At 39.0% G+C, this 21,507-nt stretch overlaps 1 protein-coding gene across 1 annotated transcript in view; it reads right to left on the reverse strand.

Moving 5' to 3' along the window:
• The window catches only part of ksr2 (kinase suppressor of ras 2), an 88,583-nt gene that overhangs the window by 36,212 nt on the left and 30,864 nt on the right, over window positions 1-21,507 (reverse strand). Inside the window, exon 6 of the mRNA XM_070834167.1 lies at window positions 2,631-2,803. Within this exon, the coding sequence (XP_070690268.1) occupies window positions 2,631-2,803 (173 nt within the window). The remainder of the gene's footprint in view (window positions 1-2,630; window positions 2,804-21,507) is intronic.

The following is a 21,507-nucleotide window of genomic DNA, read 5'->3' on the forward strand; positions in this document are numbered from 1 at the left end:
TGAAGCGGTAGGACTCCTTCAACCTTCAGAGCTGTCCACCGCGGACAGCTTATCTCGGATTTCAGGTAAGCAGGCAGGTTTCCAAACCAAGCTGTGATTCCCACCGTGTCTAATAATGCTTTCTAGTACAGCAGGATAAAAAAAGCAATGTGTACTTCCTCCAACTCCAAAAAACTCTCTGTCTATGTAAGAAGAACTATCTCTGCTGTAGCCTGGAGCAGACGCTGTTAACTTGGACGCTCCAGCTCAGTGGGTTGTCAGTATGCACTCCCACACATGTACAGGTGGAGACATGAAAGATGGCTTCATTGTGAATGACTGGAGGCCTAAGATCATTATTTACAGCTTAAATACCAACACTTTAGGTCTCCAGTCCACCTGTAATTCATTTTCATTGTCACATGAAAAACGGGTGCATTCCAAATCCTAACAGGGGTCAATGATGAATACGTACATGCTTCTCCAATACATTTTGTGCAGACAATGTGCAGGAGTCCTACTTTTATCTATTAGAGTTCTTCCTACACTGTGCTGCATTACATTATATACTGCATCCATATTTTGCCATTGCAAAAGAAACATCCTTTCTAAACATCATGTCTAGAAGACAGGGTTGAGTTGTGGCACCAGCCCAGTGATACATGACTTTCATAAAAATGTCAAGTGAAAGGTGGCAAGGCACCTTTCCGTCTCAGTAACAATGATGACATTAGCAGCATTGTTTGAATGTTTGGACAGGTGAAAACACTGATGTTTGAACTTCGCACAAAAAACATAACATGTTTGCACACAGCTCCTGTGACAGTTTTAGAAGATTGTTCTTGAAGTCTGAAAGCCAGAAATTCCTTATGCCTGGAAAGCTCAGATATGACCATGTGTTCTGATCTGGTATAAATACCAAGGAAAATCACATTTTACCACGTTATCACACTTCACACAACAATAAAGGACCTAGAATCATTTCTGCCTAAATCTACTGTTCAATCTTGTGTGATGCTTTAAACATCAATCACAAGCCGTAAATTAGAACACGTTATAGACGGCCAGGTTGTGAAAAATCTCTCTAAATGAGTGAGTTATTATCAGGCATATCAAGTCTGCAGCTATAAATGTAAATTGAGTGTAGTATTAAAATCATTAATAATGAAGGCAAAGGTATGTCACTTTTCATTAAGCCAACAGAAAATGCTGTAACACTTTATTTAAATCCACCATTTAAGCACTTAGAATATAAATATTCCATAACTGGTTTATAACATACTATAATGTAGTTGTATGTTGCTGTCAACAGTTCTGACTTCTCCTATGAAGACATATTTTGTATTATCATAACTGTGTTTTACTTAATTGTCTTTCTTTGCCTGTTAATACAGAGGCCATCACTTGTGGGTGAGGAGGTATAGTTGTATGTTAGTGACACTGAATACATTAATAATGCTAAATACATTAATAAACACTTATACCTGCTTATTCGCCACCAAAACTGACTGGACATCCACAATTTAAATGGCAAAATTCCCCTTTAAAATAAAGTGTTTCCAAGAAAGCTAGCAAGCCATCTGTAATTCTACACGTTAAGTACATTAATAAACTGGAGCTGTCTACATAATGAGCTAAATAACTAAACAGACAAAACAAGAGTTCTGCTGGAGAAGGAAAAACACCAGGTTTTACAACCATTTTTATTATTATCATTTATCATTCTTATTAATGCCTTATTGGCCTATTTAGAATTCATTAATTATTTATTATCAATTAATAAAGGCAATGTGTAATAGCATGTTCCCTAACACAAATGCTCACATGAATAAGTGAGAATGTGAGACTATACCAATAAACTCTAAACTATATATATCTGCAGTGGTTCTTGTCTTCCTACCATCTGTTTGTAATTCACGTACGTCTTTATTTATCTTTGCTTGCATGCATATGGCGTATGATTATTCCATGTCATGCCTCTACCAACAAATATGCACTGCTGTGCCCCACATACCTTCCAGTTAAGGTCTACTACTATTCACAACACTAAGTGACTTCCATTCATCACTCCTTTCCTTGACACAACCTCCATTACTCCCCATCTCTTCCTCAGCCTAATGGCTTCCGCAGTATGCCCATAATACATCAGCCAATAAGGCTGCTAATGTGCAGCAACACACCATCTCCGGTTAAGGCACGGGCTGATGTTCATTTGTTGCATTTTCTGACAGTGCTTTGCTTAAGTATATTCTTCAGAAAAAGAATTATGTTGGTAGGATTGATTATGAGTGCAAGTGTTCTTTATTTATTAAAGACTGACAGTAGAAAGCTCAACACAAAGTGAGGACAACTGAATAGAATATGAAGAAGAATGAGATGTATTCCGCATGTACAAACTGCTAAAACTGCTAGATAATGAAGATAATAAAGACTAATTTTCGATTAAAAACCAAGGATGGATCAGCCTTAGAGCTCACTAGACTTTTTGACTTAACCTAGAAAATAGCAGAATGGCATCCCAAATATGAGACATTGCCTGAGAACTAAATAAGCAGGTGCTGAAATTGTTTGGAATATTAAAGAGATATAAAGGCATCTCATTTCATAAAAGCTAGAGTGCGAGCTGATTAAAAAAAGAAGAGTTCACTTACTTGCAGAGGGTGTTTCAGCATGGACAGGGGGTGTGGAAGGGATGAAGGAGGGGAAAAAGAAGGATCGCAGAGATCGTTCGGTGTGAAGGGGCGAGCGCTGCGTGGGCAGATTCTCACAGCTGCCCACACTGCTGTGGATCTTAAGGTTCAAGGGCTTGGTCTTCTTCTTGGCTCTGAGGGAAACAAGACAAGAAAAACAATGAGATTGACAGATTAGGACTGTGCACATGCCAGACTGGTTTAATCAAACTCCCTTTTTTTTCTTGGGCTATTCAAATTCCAATGATAGTAAATACCTGCACCAACAGTGTCTGGCAATGTGTGTTTCTGTTGTTAAATGTGACAATGAATTGTAAACGAACTACAGGATACAATTTATACACTACATGGAAAGTTGTTTTACAATGTCCACCCATTCATTCATTTGTTTTTAAAGAATAAATTAATGCTAAAAGAAAATAGAATCTGTATCTGTATTTTTTTAGCCATGCTAGCAGCATTGTTGGTTGGCAGTTGACAGTCAATTGGTTCACCATTTTGGTCACAACTCAACAATTATTAGCTGAATTACTATGACATTGAGTCCAGACATTTATGGTCCCCAGAGGATGATTCTTAATGTCTTTGGTGATCCCCTGACTTTTCCTCTTATGCAGCTATGAGGTACAGCCTCACAAAGCTGCTAGCTCTGGTTAACAGCATGAGATCCACTACTCCCCTCCTATTTTTGAATAAGTATATCAAGATTGTTGTGAGTCCTCTTCATCTTTGGTGAATCTCAAGAATTCTCCAAAAATAATGACAAATTTCTACTATTTCAACCATTTTTTTGTCATTTAATACATCAGTGTTAACCAGTGTTAGTCATTTCTCCACCCACAGTACTTCATATACATAAACCATAATGCAGTGCAGCTGTGGGCCATGTTGCACTTCTAATAAGTGATATAACTCTGGCTTTTTATGAAAAATTCTCTGCTTCTACCACTATCAATAATATTCTCTCCACCTACACATACCCCACACCTGAGAGCAACAAGTTCACAGCAGCTCTTGGAGGGGTATGACAGTCACTCTAGAGGACAAAATGAGGAGAGTGAAAGTGAGAAATGTGCAACAAGAGAAGTCATTTATGATAACATAATTGCAAAATAACTCTTGGAAAGCAGTGACCACTATTTTAAAGATTTTCCCATGGTGCATCCCATCCCAACAGACTACCCACAAAACCATAACAATATTACATTTTTTGCACAAACACAGAAAACCAACTGTAGGTATGATGGCATCCTTTGCCGTAGTAAGAATGGTGTACTGTAACAACACATTTATGGGATGAAGTGATCATGATACAGTGTGTAAGGATGGGTGTCGTGCTCATGAACTGACTACAAAGCTACTGGCATCAGCCCAAAAAGAAAACAAATTGCTGACAAGAGGAAAAAAGTATGCAGGATAGGGGGACAGATGATTCCACAATTGGAATAAAAAGTCATGCTTCATTTGGTACGTTGTAAGTATATGTAAGCTTTTCTTCTTGGAGGTAAGAAAGTAGTTGATGTTTGTCAGTCTTATACTTACATGCATAGTATGTCATCACAAAGCTACTCTAATAAAACAAGGCTAAGAGTTTACAGACACGCTAGCAGTTCTGTGAGACTGTACGTAAAAATGACCTATTAAGAAATCTAACATACAGATACTGTTTGTATTTAACTGTATACAGTACTTGTTTCTATGTATACAGAATAAACGACCAAATAACCAAATAAAAATACAATATGAGTCATATTCAATACTTTTAATATATTCCTGACAGATTTAAATTAAAGATTTATTCTCTTTGTGGCCATTGGTAAGCTCCACCACTAGAAGTGTTTGAGTTAGGCAAACCTTTCTGCTCTAACCAATACATACATGCACAAATGTGTTCTGTATTCATAAAATGGGATTTCAGGTTGACAGCCATGAATTTTTTAATGTATTTTGTATTTAACAGTTTTCAAAGGAACTTTCATGTGGCCTAAAGATACGAAGCCTGCTCAACCATCTGAGGAGCAAAGAGACCTTCAGTGTGAGTCTAAAAATTGAAGTCTGAGATGTTTTGTGACAGGAGTTATAGGATCAAGCCTTGATGAATTGGCTCTTTGGACTGAGCTGCGAGGGGGTGTTACGACATGTCACCCAAAAGCTCTCTCTACTTTTCAGCAGAAGCCTGTAAATTATTCTGAAAAAAAAGGCAGTATTTCATGTCAATTCACGAGTCTCAAATCATTTCCCATAATCACCAGCTTCTGTTTGTCAGCATGCTTCCTTTTGGGAGACCTGTCATTTCAGAAATGAGTTTTGGATAATTAAGCTTGTGGTGCAATTTGTCTTTGTCAGCTTGTCATAGAATTTGTTCTTGTAAAACCTGTGTATTTCAGTAAAATATCACCTGTAAGTACACGGATCCTTATGAAATTGTGAGGTGCTGCGTGCTAAGTGACAGAATCTGCACATCTTGGGCTCATTATGGTAAAGAATATATAATTTGACCTGTGCTGCAATTTTCCACAGTGAAAGGATAGCCTCTGTGCAACTACAAGTAACTCGAGGGGCGGCTCTGACTGTTGGTGCTAATGCACTAATTCATATCCAGCCCTCTTGCACTCAGACAGGTACTCCATACTACTAGTGGGAGACTTCACCACTCACAGGAGACTTCACCACTCACATGAGCAACATTGGAGAAACTGGGTGGGGGGTGATTGGGTGGGAAGGCCTGCCTGGGCTGACCCAGAGTGGTGCTTTGCTATTGAACCTCAGTGCTAGCAATGGATTAACAATAACAAACACCATATACATGCATATGGTGGTTCATAAGTGTAAGTGGAACCTTCGGCCGAAGATCAATGATCGACTTTGTGGTCATATCATCAGATCTGTGGCCGTAGGTCTTGGATACTCAGGCAGAGCTGTCAACTGCGAGTTGGATCAGATGGCGGGGAGGCTGTCAGACAGACCTGGTAAATCTAAACGTGCAGTTAGGGTGAACTGGAAACATCTGGTGGAGGCCCTTATCCATGAGGTCTTCAACTCCCACCTCCTGACAGACTGCTTGTGCATCCTGGGAGAAGATGGGGACATGGAAACTGAGTGGGCCATTTTCAAAGCCTCCATTACAGGGACCTGTAGCCAGAACCTGTCTGTGCAGGTCGCAGGTCTTAGAACCTGTTAGGAATCGCAAGCGGTGAGGAAGGCCATCAGACTGAAGAAGGAGGTGTTACAAGCTTTGCTGGCCTAGAGGTACCCTAAAGCAGAAGACTGGTACCAGGAGGCCAAAAGATCTGCAGCTTGAGAAGTTGCCTCAGTAAAAATGAGTATGAGAGGAATTTGGGGAGGCTATGGAAAAGGTGTTTCAGTGGGCCTTAGGGAAGTTCTGACAAACTGTCAGCAGCTCAGGAAGGGAAACCAGGGCTTGGCCCAGGCTGTGTTCAGCCTGTGTTCAGGGTAGGAGAACTGCTGACCAAGACTGGAGATATCGACGGGTGGTGGAGAGAACCCTTTGAGAAACTCCTGAACCCAACCAATGTGTCCTCTGTGGAGGAGGCAGTTACCAGGCCTCACCCATATCCATGGTAGGGATCTCCGAAGTAGCTGCCAAGCTCCTTGGTGGCAAGGCGCCAGATGTATGAGATTCGCCCTGACATGCTGAAAGCTCAGGACATTGTTGAGCTGTCTTGGCTAACACACCTATGCAGTGGCAGACCAGGGTGGTGGTCCCCATCTTCAAAAAGGGGGGCCAAAGGATGTGCTCCAATTATCGAAGTATGACACTGCTCACCCTTGCTGGGAAAGCTTATTACAGAGTGCTGGAAAGGAAACTCCAGCTGATTGTCCGACTTCAAATTGAGGAGGAGCAACATGAGTTAAATTACTGAGAAGCACAGTGAATATTTAATTCCTCACCTTCCCCTGTGATTTTGATTTAGTCTGAATGGGGCTTTGGTTGAACTTAGTTGGAGGCAAACACACATAGAAATATACTCAATTCATCTCAACTGTGCATGCATAGAGAAATTCATGCAGAGACACAAAAATAGCCTGAAGGAACAACATTGTGTCCTCAGGCTTAGCTGAAGAAGAATGACATGTAGAAAAGTGACGGCAACCCTGATTGAGTTCTCATTTTGGGCAACGACATCAGATTCGCTAGTCTGTAAACTGATTTGCAAACTGATGTCTGAGTGAAGCACAGACACATACACAGCCTAGACGGTGAAGGACATGTAAAAGAGATGTATAAAGAGTGAGCCAGAAAGACAGGAAAAAGAGACAAGAAAGGGGAAAGCTGCAGAGAAGAACTAGAAGAGCTAGTATGGGAGACAAATAGAACAAAAAATAATCCAACAAAAGCAGAACACAGACAAATGCAGACTAATATGCAAACAGAACAGAGGACATTAGTGAAAGGCCAGACAGAGAGAAACCTCAAAGAGACTGTTAAGAGCAAGAATGAAGACAAAAAAAAGAGTTTATCCATCAAAAACTTAAAACTACAAGTCCATGCAAAGTATCACTCATTAAGTATTAAATCCCACAGGATTTTTTTCCTCCAATGTCAGTCTCTCACTTGCTACACTGAGTCATGCAATTAGACCTGTAAACCATCCCAGCACTTCACTCCCATCTCCTGCAATAAGGAAGCAGCCTGCAGGTTATCACTTCTCCGTCATAGAGCTTTTGTCAGCTATTCCGATTAGCCCACTTTGTGCCATTTGAATCTAAATTAAACCATTCATCTCCCTGTATGCATTTCTTTCTCCTCTCCCCGAATGATTTGTAGAAGTTCAGTGAGAGAAAAGTGAAAATGAATGTAGAGAGACGGGAGAGGATTCCCAATTTTGGTTTTGAAAACGGCTGTCTGTGAAGGCGGGCGGGCGGAGGAGGGGACTGTCAGTTCAGTTGTTAAAGCATCTATTCAGATACCTTTTTCTACTTGGCATATAAAAAGTTCAAGGAAAGAGAGACTTGAAGAATACAAGATACGGAAAGACAGAAGAAGAGGGAGGTGGGTGACTTGTCAAGTGTCAAGAGAAATCAGCAAAGGTGTGAATAGTACAGTCATCCTTTGATCTTGTCTAGGATTGTACATCATGATGCATTTCTCACAGATGGAAATCACTGCATGTTTGTGTCGCATTTCAGGTAGCATTTTTGAGTCTTTTATTCCCTCAGGAGTAAACAGGAATACCAAAGTGATTTGACACAGTATAATTCAGGAATTTTTACTTGAAATTTTGTTGTAATTAAATTATCCATTGCGTCATGTTTATTGCCTCCTGACTTGCTGATTTCTTATTCATATACTTTCTTCCTATTATAACCTGTAACAATGTCCCAGATTATAATGGCAACATTCAAAAAGTTGTATCTTTTCTAAAAGTAAAAGAGAGTAAAAGTGCAATCTGAAGGTTGCATAACATGAATTTGCATCAACCAATAAAAAGCCATGATGTTTGCAGACGATTTCTTATTTTTTCTTGCTGATGATCTGTGAATGTTACACTCAAATTGCCCGCCGCCATTTCACATCTTCTCGCGTTTGAGTTAGGTCTTGTGAAGTGTGAACTTGCACAACACTGATGGGCAGAGTACAAAAAAATTATATATTTTATCACAAGTATAACATGCATGCAACAACCTCAATTAGGTTTTACAACTCCCATGAGGTGGGATCAAAGCTTAAGGTTTACTAGATAATTTATGGTTTTGAAAGATGGGATTTTCACTCGACAATATGCAAGCCAGAAAAAAATAAAACATTCATGCACACACATACACACATTCATCCACCCACTCCCTCCACATCCACTTCCCCCATACTTCCAGAGACACTAATTACAGTGACACCTTCAAGTAAAGGTTTCATTTGATCAAGGACAGAGAAGAGCACAGGAGAGCAGCGATCCTTGAAATGACATATTTCCTTTACATTTTGGCATATCAAGAGGATTTTAAAAAGGCAGGGTCATGAATATTGCACAGCTTTCTTCCAAACTAGCTAGCAGTTGCTCACTATCAAACTGGCATATCTGAACAGTGATGCCATGATACTGCAAAACATTCAGACTAATTAACACTAGTGTCCATCTAGGAGAGTAAATTACTTGCAGGATTCCATCTGAATACCTCCACTTTCTACCTCAGAAATATGCAGAGAGCTCTGCTGAGACCCATATGTTGAGAAAAGCGCCCTGTTGCTTTTTATGCAAATAGAACTGTGGAATAATATCTCTGGCAGCCACTGCTCTTTGCTTCTTTAATAAAGTTGCTGGAAAATGAAATAAAGGTGGCTGGAATAATGATTACAACAGAGAATTACTGTGAACCCTTTGAGCAGTTTTATCCAAGGATGAAACGCAGGTCTGTGGTGTCATGCCTAAGTTGAATAAAAGCTGGAAATCCTGGGTAAACTTTCTATTTCTTCTGAAGGCTGTATAGTAAAGCCAATGCCAAACGTCATCTAAAAGGAAGGTATTGTTTCTGCATAATAAGTGCAAACCAAAAACCCTCTTTCGTAATTTATAAAGCTAAACACATTTACTAAACTTAAAACTCTTGATTTGAATATTTTATTTTAAATGATCCACCATGGACAATACTATATATGCGTCCAAAAAGTCCAAAAATATATCAGTTATTCATACATATAAATTTTGCTCCTATTTAAAGCCCCTATATGTGAATTTAATACCAGGAGTTGCCAAAGTGTAAGATCCTTGAATGCAGTGGCATTAATAAAAAAATAAGTCAGACAACAGAAGACACAAGCAGCCAAACAATCAAACAAGTGGTAAATAAAATCCAAAGGTTAGCCAAACATCTGTGCAAAGAAAAAAAGGTTAACTTTGACATTCTTACCCAAACTCTCCATCAAAGTTTAGAAATCAGCTTTCTTTGATTCTGCTTTTACCTACTGTACCATGCTTGCAATTTGTGGGCATACACAGTTTTTTTTAGGGCAGTGAGGGGTTATTATCAGCATTTTGCTTATGGTCACCTTCATTTTTACCTCCAAATAAAATAGTTAGATAATCTGGCTAAATTGATGGATTGAACTATGAAAATAAGACCTTAGTTGTAATAAACCAGAATTATATCCTAAAGTAAAAAATAAAATGTATTTTAGGTTATTGATGCAGAATTTAAAGACAGTAGATCCAATGCATGAGAAACATTGCAACACAATCATTGCTTTGACAGTTTCTCTAAAAGAGCTTCTATCAAACAGTAATGTATTTCTTGCATTTACTGTGATAAAGATCTGCAAACAATAAAGAAGGTGGATTCAGATTTCATCAAACAAGGAATCTGGTGAAACCTCACCACTTTTGTAGTGAGTAAAATAAGGCGATGACAACAAACACAGTATCATATAACTGCTGAACCTTCACTTCTACAGACAGCAGTGTTTTAGCAAAACTGTCTTACTTTCTTGTTTCATTGTCTCATCCAAATGTTTGAGCTACATACAGTCTCAACCTCTGCCAGACGTCATTGCTAAATATAACAGCATTTATTAACACACAGGTGTTGTGGACACGGAGAGAGGCGTGTCTGTCAACCCATGTATGTAGGTGTGTGTGTATGCCCACGAGTTTTGCTCTGGGCGTCATTTGATTTCTCATCATGACGACATGTGCGGATCACCTGTTGAGATGGCTGGATAATAATACACAAGTAGAAAACTCGTTTCCCCCCCACCCTTCCCTCTCTTGTTATCTCTTCTTTAACGGTCAGTAACTCCCACTGAGATATGGGTGGGTGTCAGAATGCTGTCAGAGGCCAGAGAAGGCACAGCACTCTCAGTGGGGATGGGAATCGTGTGTGTGTGTGTGTGTGTGTGTGTGTTGTTGACTGAAAGCTGAATGTGATGCTGGGGAGGCAGCGAGACACTCAAGGTGGAGAAAAAAAGAGTGAAACAAACGACTGAAAAAGAGAGCAAGCCTGTGTAAGAGAATGAAAATGAGAGGGAGAAAGAGGAGGAGGGGGGGGAGACCAGATGAGAGGCAAGACCAGCAGTTTGGGACTGGGGAGCAGGGACAGAGGAGTGACAAGCTGACAGGAAGGTGGTACTGTGACATGTTGTCTTTTCGGTGGTTTCTCCAGGATCTGTGTCGGTGCACACTGACACTGCAAAGTCTGTCGGGTTAAAATATTTTTTTCCCAAATGTTGTGCCATGTCAATCCATGAGCAACAGTATAGTAATGTTGTATGGGCATAACGTGTGGTTTCATTATATAGGTTTGTTGTCTGACTGATAGTAAATCTAACTTCTAAATCGAACTACTTTCACTTCACATCAGTGTAGAAATTATTATTGAATTGTCTCTTAAATGTGAGATTTCGAGATTTTCTCTATTTTCATCACTGTGAATTAAATATCTTTGGGTTTTGGATTGTTGCTCAGACTGAGGTTGTCACTTTTGGTTGTGTGAAATTGGGAGAGGCTTATTTTCTTGATTCTATGGATGTTGGTGTGTCAGTTGATCCATCATTTCGGTCCAGAAATATCTACAATAAATACAAGTATTGAATGGATTGAAATTTTGCATACACATTCATGGTTGCCAGATCATGTATCCCAATGACTTTTATGATCCCCTAACTTTTCCTCAAGCGACAGCATCAGGTCAAATTTAATATTTGTCTGATGCTTTGGTTTAAAATCAAATACCTGCAAACATAATGTCAGTCATTTTAAGGAGAGAGAAGTTACAGTATTTGATCAGGGTCAAAGTCAGTATAAGGGGCAGCATTATTTTGGAATATCAATTTTAAAACTCAAGTCAACAACTTGCCCCATGATTTTTGATGACCATGGGACACTTGACTGAGGTCAAGATGGATTCTCAGTAAGCCACACACAGGGCCGGCTCTAGGCATAGGCCATATAGGCGGTATATAGACGGACGGGGGGCGCCACTCGGGGGTGCAAATTATTACCGGCTTGCAGCAGCGCCCCTCCAGCAGCTGGCACTGCAAGCTAGTAATAATTTGCATCCCCGAGTGGCGCCCCCCGTCCGTCCGCCACTGTTGAGACGCGCACCAATAGTGAGTGCGATTCAAAGCAAAACAAGAGCACTGATTCTTAAAACTCTTCAGTCTAGTACTATTTCCTCAGGTACCACTGTTTCCTGCCATTACCAGTGCTGTGCATCAGGCACCTCTACCACCTGGTGATTATGTGTTGTTTGAAGTGACGTTTTCTGGCTCCATAATAGAGTCTGCATTTAACTGATATCTTGGCTTAGGATGACACTCTAATCCTTCACTGTTAAAATGCTCTGAAAGCCCACAATTAGCAAAAGTTGTGCAAATTAATGATTAAATATTCTTGGCATCCACCTATTGGGAGTTTTTCAACCGATGGACTAGATTCAAAACTGTCCTCATGCCTGTTCTGTCTAAGTGTACCTCATTTGCAGCTGAATTGTTTGGGATGAATATGAATAAAGAACCATTTATCTCTGAGGCTTCAAAATACAAACAGGTGTTCCAAGATCTTTTGTATAAGCTCCCCTCCCCAAAAAAAAAATCACTATTTGATATTGTTTGCATATTTCATTCTTAATTTACAGTGAGTTGTATCCAGGATGGGCATTGAAGTTCAACTCTAATTGCTACTCTGCTTACTCTTTTAAAAGTTTTTGTCACAGTAGAGCCTGAGGAAACAGTTGCTCTAAGGCTATCACATAAAGTATATTTGTGTCCTTTGTTTAACCACATGAAATCCCTCTTCAATGCAAGATGAGTCACTGCTTGTTCAATCTTGAGATACCTGACATACAAATATTTAGTTGAACATTCTGTACTTGGTGCTTATCAGCCCACAATGTGGAACCATTGAATTGAAACTGTCAAAGTAAAGCTTATGGGGAAAAAACATAAAGCTTTAACCCTCCAGAGTCTTGGGGTAAAATGGCCGTTTTTTTTACTACTTTTCATTTTACCTTTGTGTTTCCCATTAAAACTGTTTAGCTTGCTTTCTTTGTGTTTGTGTCGTTGACACCGACGGGCGGTCGGAGACTCTGAAGAGTTAATGAGGACTCAAAGGCCACAGCAATCTTTTTTCATTAACTGCAGTATAATGTAGTGATAAAGTAATGGTGGAAACAGCCTTTAAGATTATAAAAAACAGTGGTACATTACATTAGTGCAAACAAGACATTAAAACACGCTCTGTTTACCCATAGCACCATTACTAAGATGAGAGAGATTTCAGTGTGCAATGTGTAGGTTCCAGATTTCTGTTTAAAATTACATATTTACATTGATTGTTTTGTGTAAAGAAATATAACAATGGTTTTGAGAAGTGCTGTACAAAATCAAAATAAACTTTATTATTACATGTATATCAATCACTAGGGGCAGCAAGTCAGAAATGCAATGGAAGAAGAGCAACTTGTGTATCTGATTAAAGCAAAACAAACTTTAGGATTCTCTGCTGTTTTCAAGCCCAAGTTGTTTCAGTAAGAAAAGAGTAAGAAGACAGATGACAATGTCGTGTGACACTGAACTGATCAAACATTGTGTTCTGCATTCGTCTTGCATCATGTGTATATGAATCCCATGCAGAAAAGACAAGTGGCTACCTGAATGACAACTGCTATATAAAAACACTATTACATGCAATATATTGAATAAAGAGATGACGTGCAATGATCTTTTGACAGAAGTTCAGAGTTACGTCTATCTTACTATATTAGGACTATACGGTTGCTATATCCATTGCTACCTTGTAGATTGCTAGATTTCTTTTAGGTTGATTCTAATTTCTTTGAAGAAACCAATGTATCATGGAAGGCCTAAGTGAACTGTATTGTAAATGTGCAATGATGGTTAAACACTAACAGGTCAGTTTTATAAAACTTTTGTACAAAAAATACAATATAGTCATCTTTTTATGTGATCAATCAGCAGCCTTAAATGTTCAGGTTTAATCAGGTCACAGCCTCCTACTCACATCTGTCACACTGTGAGTGCACTTGGCCCCATGTATTGAATTGAATGAGAATTTATTTTCTCAATTCAGTCAAAATGAAACCATAGCTCAAACCATAAACTCCCTAATCCAAGTATTAAACCAACAGCACTAGAAGCGAGGACGGCTATCTGGCCCACAGTCATGCAGGTTAAGTGGTAGTTTTGAAACACAGGCAGAGCAGTAAATGACAGCAAGCCTAAAAAGAAGGAGGGGGTCAGGGACAATATGGAACCTGGAGCAGATATTATCTGTCTTGACTTAAACATCAAAGAGAAACACTGAGATGAAAGCCTCTACTTGATGGCCTGAATGATGAATGATGGTAATATCCAGCTTAATGGTTGTTGGATGGTAAAACAGTCATTCTCTCCTGTTAAATAAATCAGACGGCTGCTGTCAATACGGTTTTTCGTTTGCTTGGTCTCTGTTAGAGCGATGTTTGACATTATTATTTTCACACTTAAAATTTAGTATTTGATCTTCCTGTAAGAGATTAAACTTTCATAATCATGTCAGTAAACGTAGGATTCATATAATTAAATCAAAACCAAAGCAAGATTTCCACAAAATTAACCAAACGCTTTGACGACAGTGTAAATGCTAGAAATCCTTTTTGTGTACAGCTTGGTAATTTCTCATAGATCCATTTTTTTATCTTCTCAAAAACACTGCACAACTTGTAAGGGTGACTTCTAATCAGCCCCTCAAATTCTGTTATCTGCCCTAACCAGCTCCCACTTGTTCACAAATCACTCCAAAAAAACAAAAAACATCAGCCTTAAAAATCCATTCTCCACCAGCAACAGTGGCATTTGGGCTAACCGCCACTCCTAAACACTCATATAAATTCATAATCATGATTCCAATTTCTGGGCCGCCGGTGGAGGCTGGGATGAGCGTTCATTAAGGCCGATAGATAGGTGGATGGATGGAGGGGAGAGGTGGCAGTGTCTGGCTGTTAAGGGCCTTTTGTTGACATCCCCTCTCACCTGACATGTCATTAATGGCAAAGGGGCCAAAGTCCTGATTAACATGGATGAGCTATGTCCGCAGAGAAAAGAAGATACACACTCGCATTCTCTCTAAACCCGCCACAACAGCCTCCTCCCTCTCACCAACACACACACACACATTACCTTACTGCACTGACATATATGGCTTTTTGCAGTACACTTAACCACGCAGTGAATGTCCCACGCAGCAGAACATGTGGGACTAATAATCCTCCAGAATCAAGAGGTCACAGGCTAATGTGACGACGTGTGTGTCTTGGAGAGAGGCGGATCTGTATCTCAGCGGATCGTCTGGGGAGCAGCGACAATTTTCAGGGAACACTCGCGAGTTTTTTCAACACAATGAAAGGCAATAAATGTGTCTTGCACTGCAGATCGCTCCATGAAACTGACCTCAGCACCAGTAAGACGTCATTTTAGTTGACTGAGTTCAGTGGTGGTTTCACTTTTTGTTCTCTGGAGGTGCTGTTGTATGGTGTTCTATGTGGACTACCAAAGAAAAACAAACCTTAATACATAATTTTAAATGTAACGATCCCACAGCCACAGAGAATACTTGTTTCTGACTCCAGTCAAATCAGTGCACAAAGTGTATCATGCTGTAGGTAATCATGCCAACAGTATTTCAGCTTCAATCTACTGTATGTTACTCGATCGGCATGGTTCCAGACTTCTGAACCATCGTACACCTCATACCACGTGCATATCTCAGATTTGTTTCTTGTGCTTTGCCTATTGACGTCTGTGACGGCAATCAAATTTTTGCAGGCAGGGATAAAGAATTTAGATGGCATCTTCCTAAATAGCTAGCCAGCTGCACAAGTTACATTACTATGAAAATAAATATTAATAAAAGTCAAAAAATTAGTCTGCTTCATTAGGACTGTGTGGGTGTGGTTTAATAATGTGACATTTAAGCTGCAGATTCTACCAACAGTTATCTAACAAGGTAATCTTTAGCCTTCACCTGCAATTAGTGACAGACATAATAGACATTTAAACTTTAGGATTAGATGTTTCTTTCAGAGATGCAGTTAACTTTTCATCTTGTGTTTAACCCTTCCAGGCTATAGCAGTGCTCAACTGTGAGTCACATAGAAGGAATCGAATGGGACCATTTTTAGGATTTCTTGTCCATGTTGGCTTAAAAGTTCATTCAGAGTTGGTATTTGATAAAAAGAAATCTCAACTCAAGGTCCACTTACTAGCTTTTCCCAAGGCTTGGAGCTGTATCTGCTTTATCAGCAGACTTAGTTGTAATTTATGTCTTTATTCCTGCCGAGGGCCATTGTTGTGCCATTACTGCATTGTATGTTTTTTTTCTACTGCTATTGGTCTAGAGTTAATAAATCTAAAACCAAATGACTCTTGGGATTTTTATGATAGCATAAGTGACTCCGGAGTATTCTTATCTAGAAAACAATGAACGTGTTTCATCTTGTGGTTTTCTGTAACCTGTTCTACATTTTACTTCATTAGGATATGTTGCTTCTTTGCTTCATTTGAATCTCTTACAAACAAATGATTTTACTGTATGAATTACAGACATATGCACATAAACACTTACAGAGTTTAACATCTTCAAAATGGCAAAAATCAGCTTTTGTGTAGTTCTATTAACATCAAGGATAAATTTTACTGCTGTGTTTTCATACAATGCTACTGTAATCAAACCTTTAACAACATCACACAAGAAAGCATTAATGCCTAAATTTAGTGTTATTTGTACTTGTATTAAAACACCTGGAAATCATTTTGAGAGTTATAGCAGGTTTAAGTTCTATGCAGGGGTTAACCTGTTAGTTTTCACTTTGATCACACATTGTATCTTTAAGTATGTACCACCCCATTTAGTGAATTCTCTCTCAATGATGTTCAACACCCGATCGCAGTCAACACCACCACAACCATATCACATTTTCCTTCACACCACAGAGAAAACTAAATCCAATAAGAAATATATTTTCTGTCTGAATTGGTACATTTTACGGGTGAATGTCTCAAAAGAGACGCATAATGAGAGGGGTGAAGAGAGAAAGAAAAGGAAACAGAGAGAGAAAGGGGAAAGGAAAGGGGGCAGAGAAATATATGATGTGTACACCAGCTCAGTGAAAGCAAACAGCTAAATTAGTCATGGAATGGATGCAAATTTGCTTCCCCTGAGCGTTGCATGGTAGAATTACCCTGAGAGAAGCAGAGGGTGAATCATGCCAACTCTCAGCGCCATATGATTTATTAGCAAACATCTAATTCAATGAGAAAGTGCTTAACATTCAAAAACCTGTGAAAGTCTTATAAGGTGGCATTAACTATATGATATTACCATTTCCACTGGCGGGGGAAAGGCAAGACAAGAGACCGTGGAAAAACAAACACGCCCACTTTCCAGAACGATCTGGGTGTGACGTGCCAAGTGGAACTGTGACAGACTGAAAACTCACTTGGCCTTTTCCACGCACGCATGTTACTACTCATTAACATAGACAACGAGGTTCATTAATTGACACTCCAGCCCAAAGAGCCTCTCTGCTTTGAAAAGGGCACGGAGAGAGAGAGAGAGAGAGAGAGAGAGAGAGAGAGAGAGAGAGAGAGAGAGAGAGAGAGAGAAGGGGGTAGAGATGTTGAGAAATAAAGAGAGAAGAGGGAGAGATATAGAAAGGTTGAAAACATAAGCAAAATGAAATTGCTGTCGCACTCCTGCCTAGAAATTAAAGTTTAAGTGGTGCTGGGCATCTGTCTCTCTTTACCTATCCGACAGCTATCATAGGCACCACCTACATCTGCGTTGTTAGACAAACTGTAATCAATTTGCGGCGATCAATGCGTTTCAGAGGGTACACACTGAAAAAAACCCACAAAAATAGGTTCTTTGGCTCATAAACATAAGAGAACCATTGTTTCTAGTACCCATCTTTAAAGGTGCAACATAGCACCTTTGTAAAATATGACCTTTCCCCAACAAAATTAAACTAAGCTGAACCAGTAAAGAACCTCAAAAGAACCATATAGGGGCACCATAGCACCATATAGTGGCTATACAGCACCTCAACCACCCCAAGGAATCACCATTTTTGTGTGTATTCATAACAAAGTCTTGTGTTCTTTTCTGGTAAGTTTCTGAAGAATTTACTTTATTTACTCTGAAGGACTCAGGCCCCGAACTGGTGTTGCTGTTATTGCTGGTGGGAAAAAAATTAGTTAGTCAGCACTCATATGTGAAGACTTATTTCATATATGAAGACTTTTTTATATTTATTTGTCTGTTAAAATGTGAAATATTGCAAACACCCTTTCTCCCTCTGTCAGACTCTATGGCAGTGGTAAACTGTATCAGTCTATCATGCAGTGTGATCAAATAGGAATACACAAAAGGGACTTACGTTTCTGCTGTTTCTCTCTGCACATTGTATTTATCAAATATTCCATTTTACTTTTCTTAATCACAATATCATCGTTGTGTTTCAGTTGGATAATTAATCTGGTCGTCTGAGGGTGGGATGGGGAATCAGTATATTAAATCTTCAAAAGAGAGATTAGGGAATGAGCAGCAAATCCTGTGTCAAAAAAGGGCAGTGCTGGTTTACTGATTTACTGATTGTGCCAGTGTGTGAGCCTGTACAGTGTGTATGCGAGTCGGTGTTTTGCAGGTGCTCAGTGGGGCGGGTACAAATTGATTGAGTGCGGAAATTGGTTCTCATATTTCAAAGTCAAATTAGTAAATGTGGGGAAAGGATGGCGTCATCAAGCTGTTCTCACCTTACAGACAAGATGTTAAACGAATTGAAGGAAAAACATTTCTGTCTCTTCAGGAAATGCAAGCACGCAAAGACAAGTTTTTAAAAAGAAATCAGAAGCTCCATCTGATTTCAAAATTGATTTCATTCTGGACGTAATCGATCACGTCACGTAAAGTTAACAATGATCTGATGATATTTGACACCAGCAGACACTTCAGCCATTACACCAAAGCAAACAGTAATACTGGTACTGTATTGATCCTATACAGCTGTGCTCTTTAACCCTGTCTGTGGTGCATCCCCTCTGGGAAAATGTGCTTCCAAGACAGACGTGTTGACAGAGAGTACATCATTTTGACTGAGAACAGAAGATTGTCGTTCCTTGTTTAGCTTGGAGACTATTTTATCACCCAATTAAATGATCATTTTAGTAGTTTTAAGTCATGAAGGCCCATCTTCTTGTATTGAAATTGACAGAAATAACTGAGAATGATTAGAAGTCTCTACTTTGCTCTATTCATTTTATTATGTTGGGCTTTTTAAGCAGTAGGAACATCTGGCTATCAAATGTCAGCACCCTCCTTCTTTCATATATATATATATATATATATATATGGCAACTATGAATCAAACCTTTATGAATCTACGGGCGCTTTTCATTATGCTAATATGTCTCCTTGCTTCCCTCGCTTGTTTCCTTTCCTCACATCTTAACTCCTCCCAGCGAGGATGTGACAGAGAGATGTGAGGACGGCAGAGCTGAAGGATGTTCCCATGTTTCCTCGCTCTAAGCTCCTCCAGAAGCCTCCTCTTTTCCCATCTCCTTGAGTTGCTTTTAAGGGACCGAAACATTAGCCATGTTGGCAGAGGGAAAATGGTTTCTGGTCCACAGGAGGAGAGAGGAGGCGAAGAAGCACAAGTTACCATAATGGAAAGCACCTTATGGTTTTCATTTTGGTTCCCTTTGCTACGTGATTAGTTGTCTGAACTGCTCAACTAAAATTTTTATGACAAATATTTGCTGCGTGAGATTTTTTAATAAACAAATGGTTATTCTCATGGCAAAAAGAGATGGTACATATTAAGACTGCAGTATTTATTAAAAACACTTTGGAGAAATAAATCAGCATTTGAATGTGATTTGCGTATTTACTGTGAGTGTACTCTAAGTGACTCAGACTAATTTCAAACTAATTACTCCACTAAATTCTCCTAAACTTGGCAACATCTCTGGACTCAGCATATTCTTTCATGCTGGGAAACAACTCATTAATTATAGGAAAAGGGAATGTGTTTTTGCTGCTTTGTAGTCATCACAAATTGATTTTTTTAAAAAGTATAGATGCAAACAGGGGGGATGACTGTAAATGTAAATATTTCTTCCTGAATGACATACTTGCAGCAAGGCTTTGAACAAAATCTTCCTTTTTGTTGAGCCAGAACAAATAATATTCTGACAAATTGTTTGTTTAGAGGATTTGTGTTAACATACAATAATACAAATGATTCAAATGTTTTTCAAATGTATTCTATTCAAAACTGTGAGATCTTATGCAAATAGGGAAGATTATGCCATTTGTTAAAGATATGGCAAGTTCTATTTTTACATTAAATCTATCAAACTGTGAAATTACACACCACAGAGAGAAAATATTAGCAATATTAGTGGAGTCTTTTCTTTCCATTAAAAGACGATTAAGCAAACAACACATAAATCAATTATAAGATTAGAACTTCACTAAGGTGAGGAGACCTTTGCCGCTATGGTTGTGAACCTTTGACTGTCGATAGGAAACAAAACACAAGCAGTGGTCTCCTATTTTAATACTACTTTGATAATGTTCAGGGGCCTTGGTCATCATGGTTACAATAATAGCCTCATCCTGATCATGGATAAAAGAGACCAAGGTTGACTGTTGGTAGGAAATGGGAAACAAACAGCAGCCGTCTCTGTTAAAGCGTCACAAGCTCCACAGTTACTATAGCTCACTTGAATCTAAGCATATCTTGTTTGGGGGGAATTGAGGACAATTCTTATCCATCAAAATCCCTTAAAAATGTATTAAATGTATCCAAAACTGATTTAGGATGAGTACCAGATTATAGGCTAGTGATGGACACTAGACATTGAAGTCCAATCTTCTTCTACTCCGTGTAATGTGAACATGGAGCTAGTACTGCTGATTCTACTGAGAATCAACATCTCAGTATCAGTTCTTAACACTTTTCTGGTAATAAAACCAGGGTCAACTGAAAATGAATATATCAGCCCCATCAAAAATGACTGAAAGTGAAGAGAATTGAGCATTTACTGTAGCCAGACAAACAGATCTAAATATCTTTGTCAATAGATGGAGGACCAAGGACCAAACACAACTGAATATATTTGAACTTGCACTTGACAGATGGTGAGAAAGAAGACTCCAATTTCCCCACACAGATGATTTCTTTTGCATTACGACTTGCAGCTCTTTAATTTCAGGCAGAGATTATCTTGGATTTATAGATTACTGAACCCATCGGACAAGGAAGTAATTTGCTCATTATTTCTACAGATGCTTCGGCGCAACCTGGGAAGGAAAACACATTATTGCACAGGCAAACACATTAAGCCAAGAAGTGCGCAGCTATAAAGCCAAAGATGAGGGTCCACAAAGGCAGACCAAAGTATTTCCTGAGTTTTTACAATAACAGTGACTGGAACACATATTGTGCAGCTGTAGATTAATAATAATTGAAATAGAGACTATTATGCATTAGAAAGGCCATTAAGATGCCCTGAAAGCACTTGCATCGAGCCAAAAATATGAATATTAAACTGTTACATTAAAATGTAACTTTTTTTACTTGTTTTGTTTATCAATTACCAGTGTCATTTTTCTCTTGCAGTGACTACATAAGAGGAACAACAGAAAATGCTGTAGCAAACAGAGTACAATTAACTTACATTTATATGTCCATGTGTAATGTGTGATACAGCAATTAGGTCTTTTATCTCTGATGTTAATGGAAATATTCAAATGTTTCCAAGGCAAAAGGACAATGGGCAATTACGAGATTACGTAAAAAGAAACATTGCTTATCTATTAGCGCC

Source organism: Pempheris klunzingeri, chromosome 7 (assembly GCF_042242105.1).
Source record: "Pempheris klunzingeri isolate RE-2024b chromosome 7, fPemKlu1.hap1, whole genome shotgun sequence".
Classification (NCBI taxonomy): Eukaryota; Metazoa; Chordata; class Actinopteri; order Acropomatiformes; family Pempheridae; genus Pempheris; species Pempheris klunzingeri.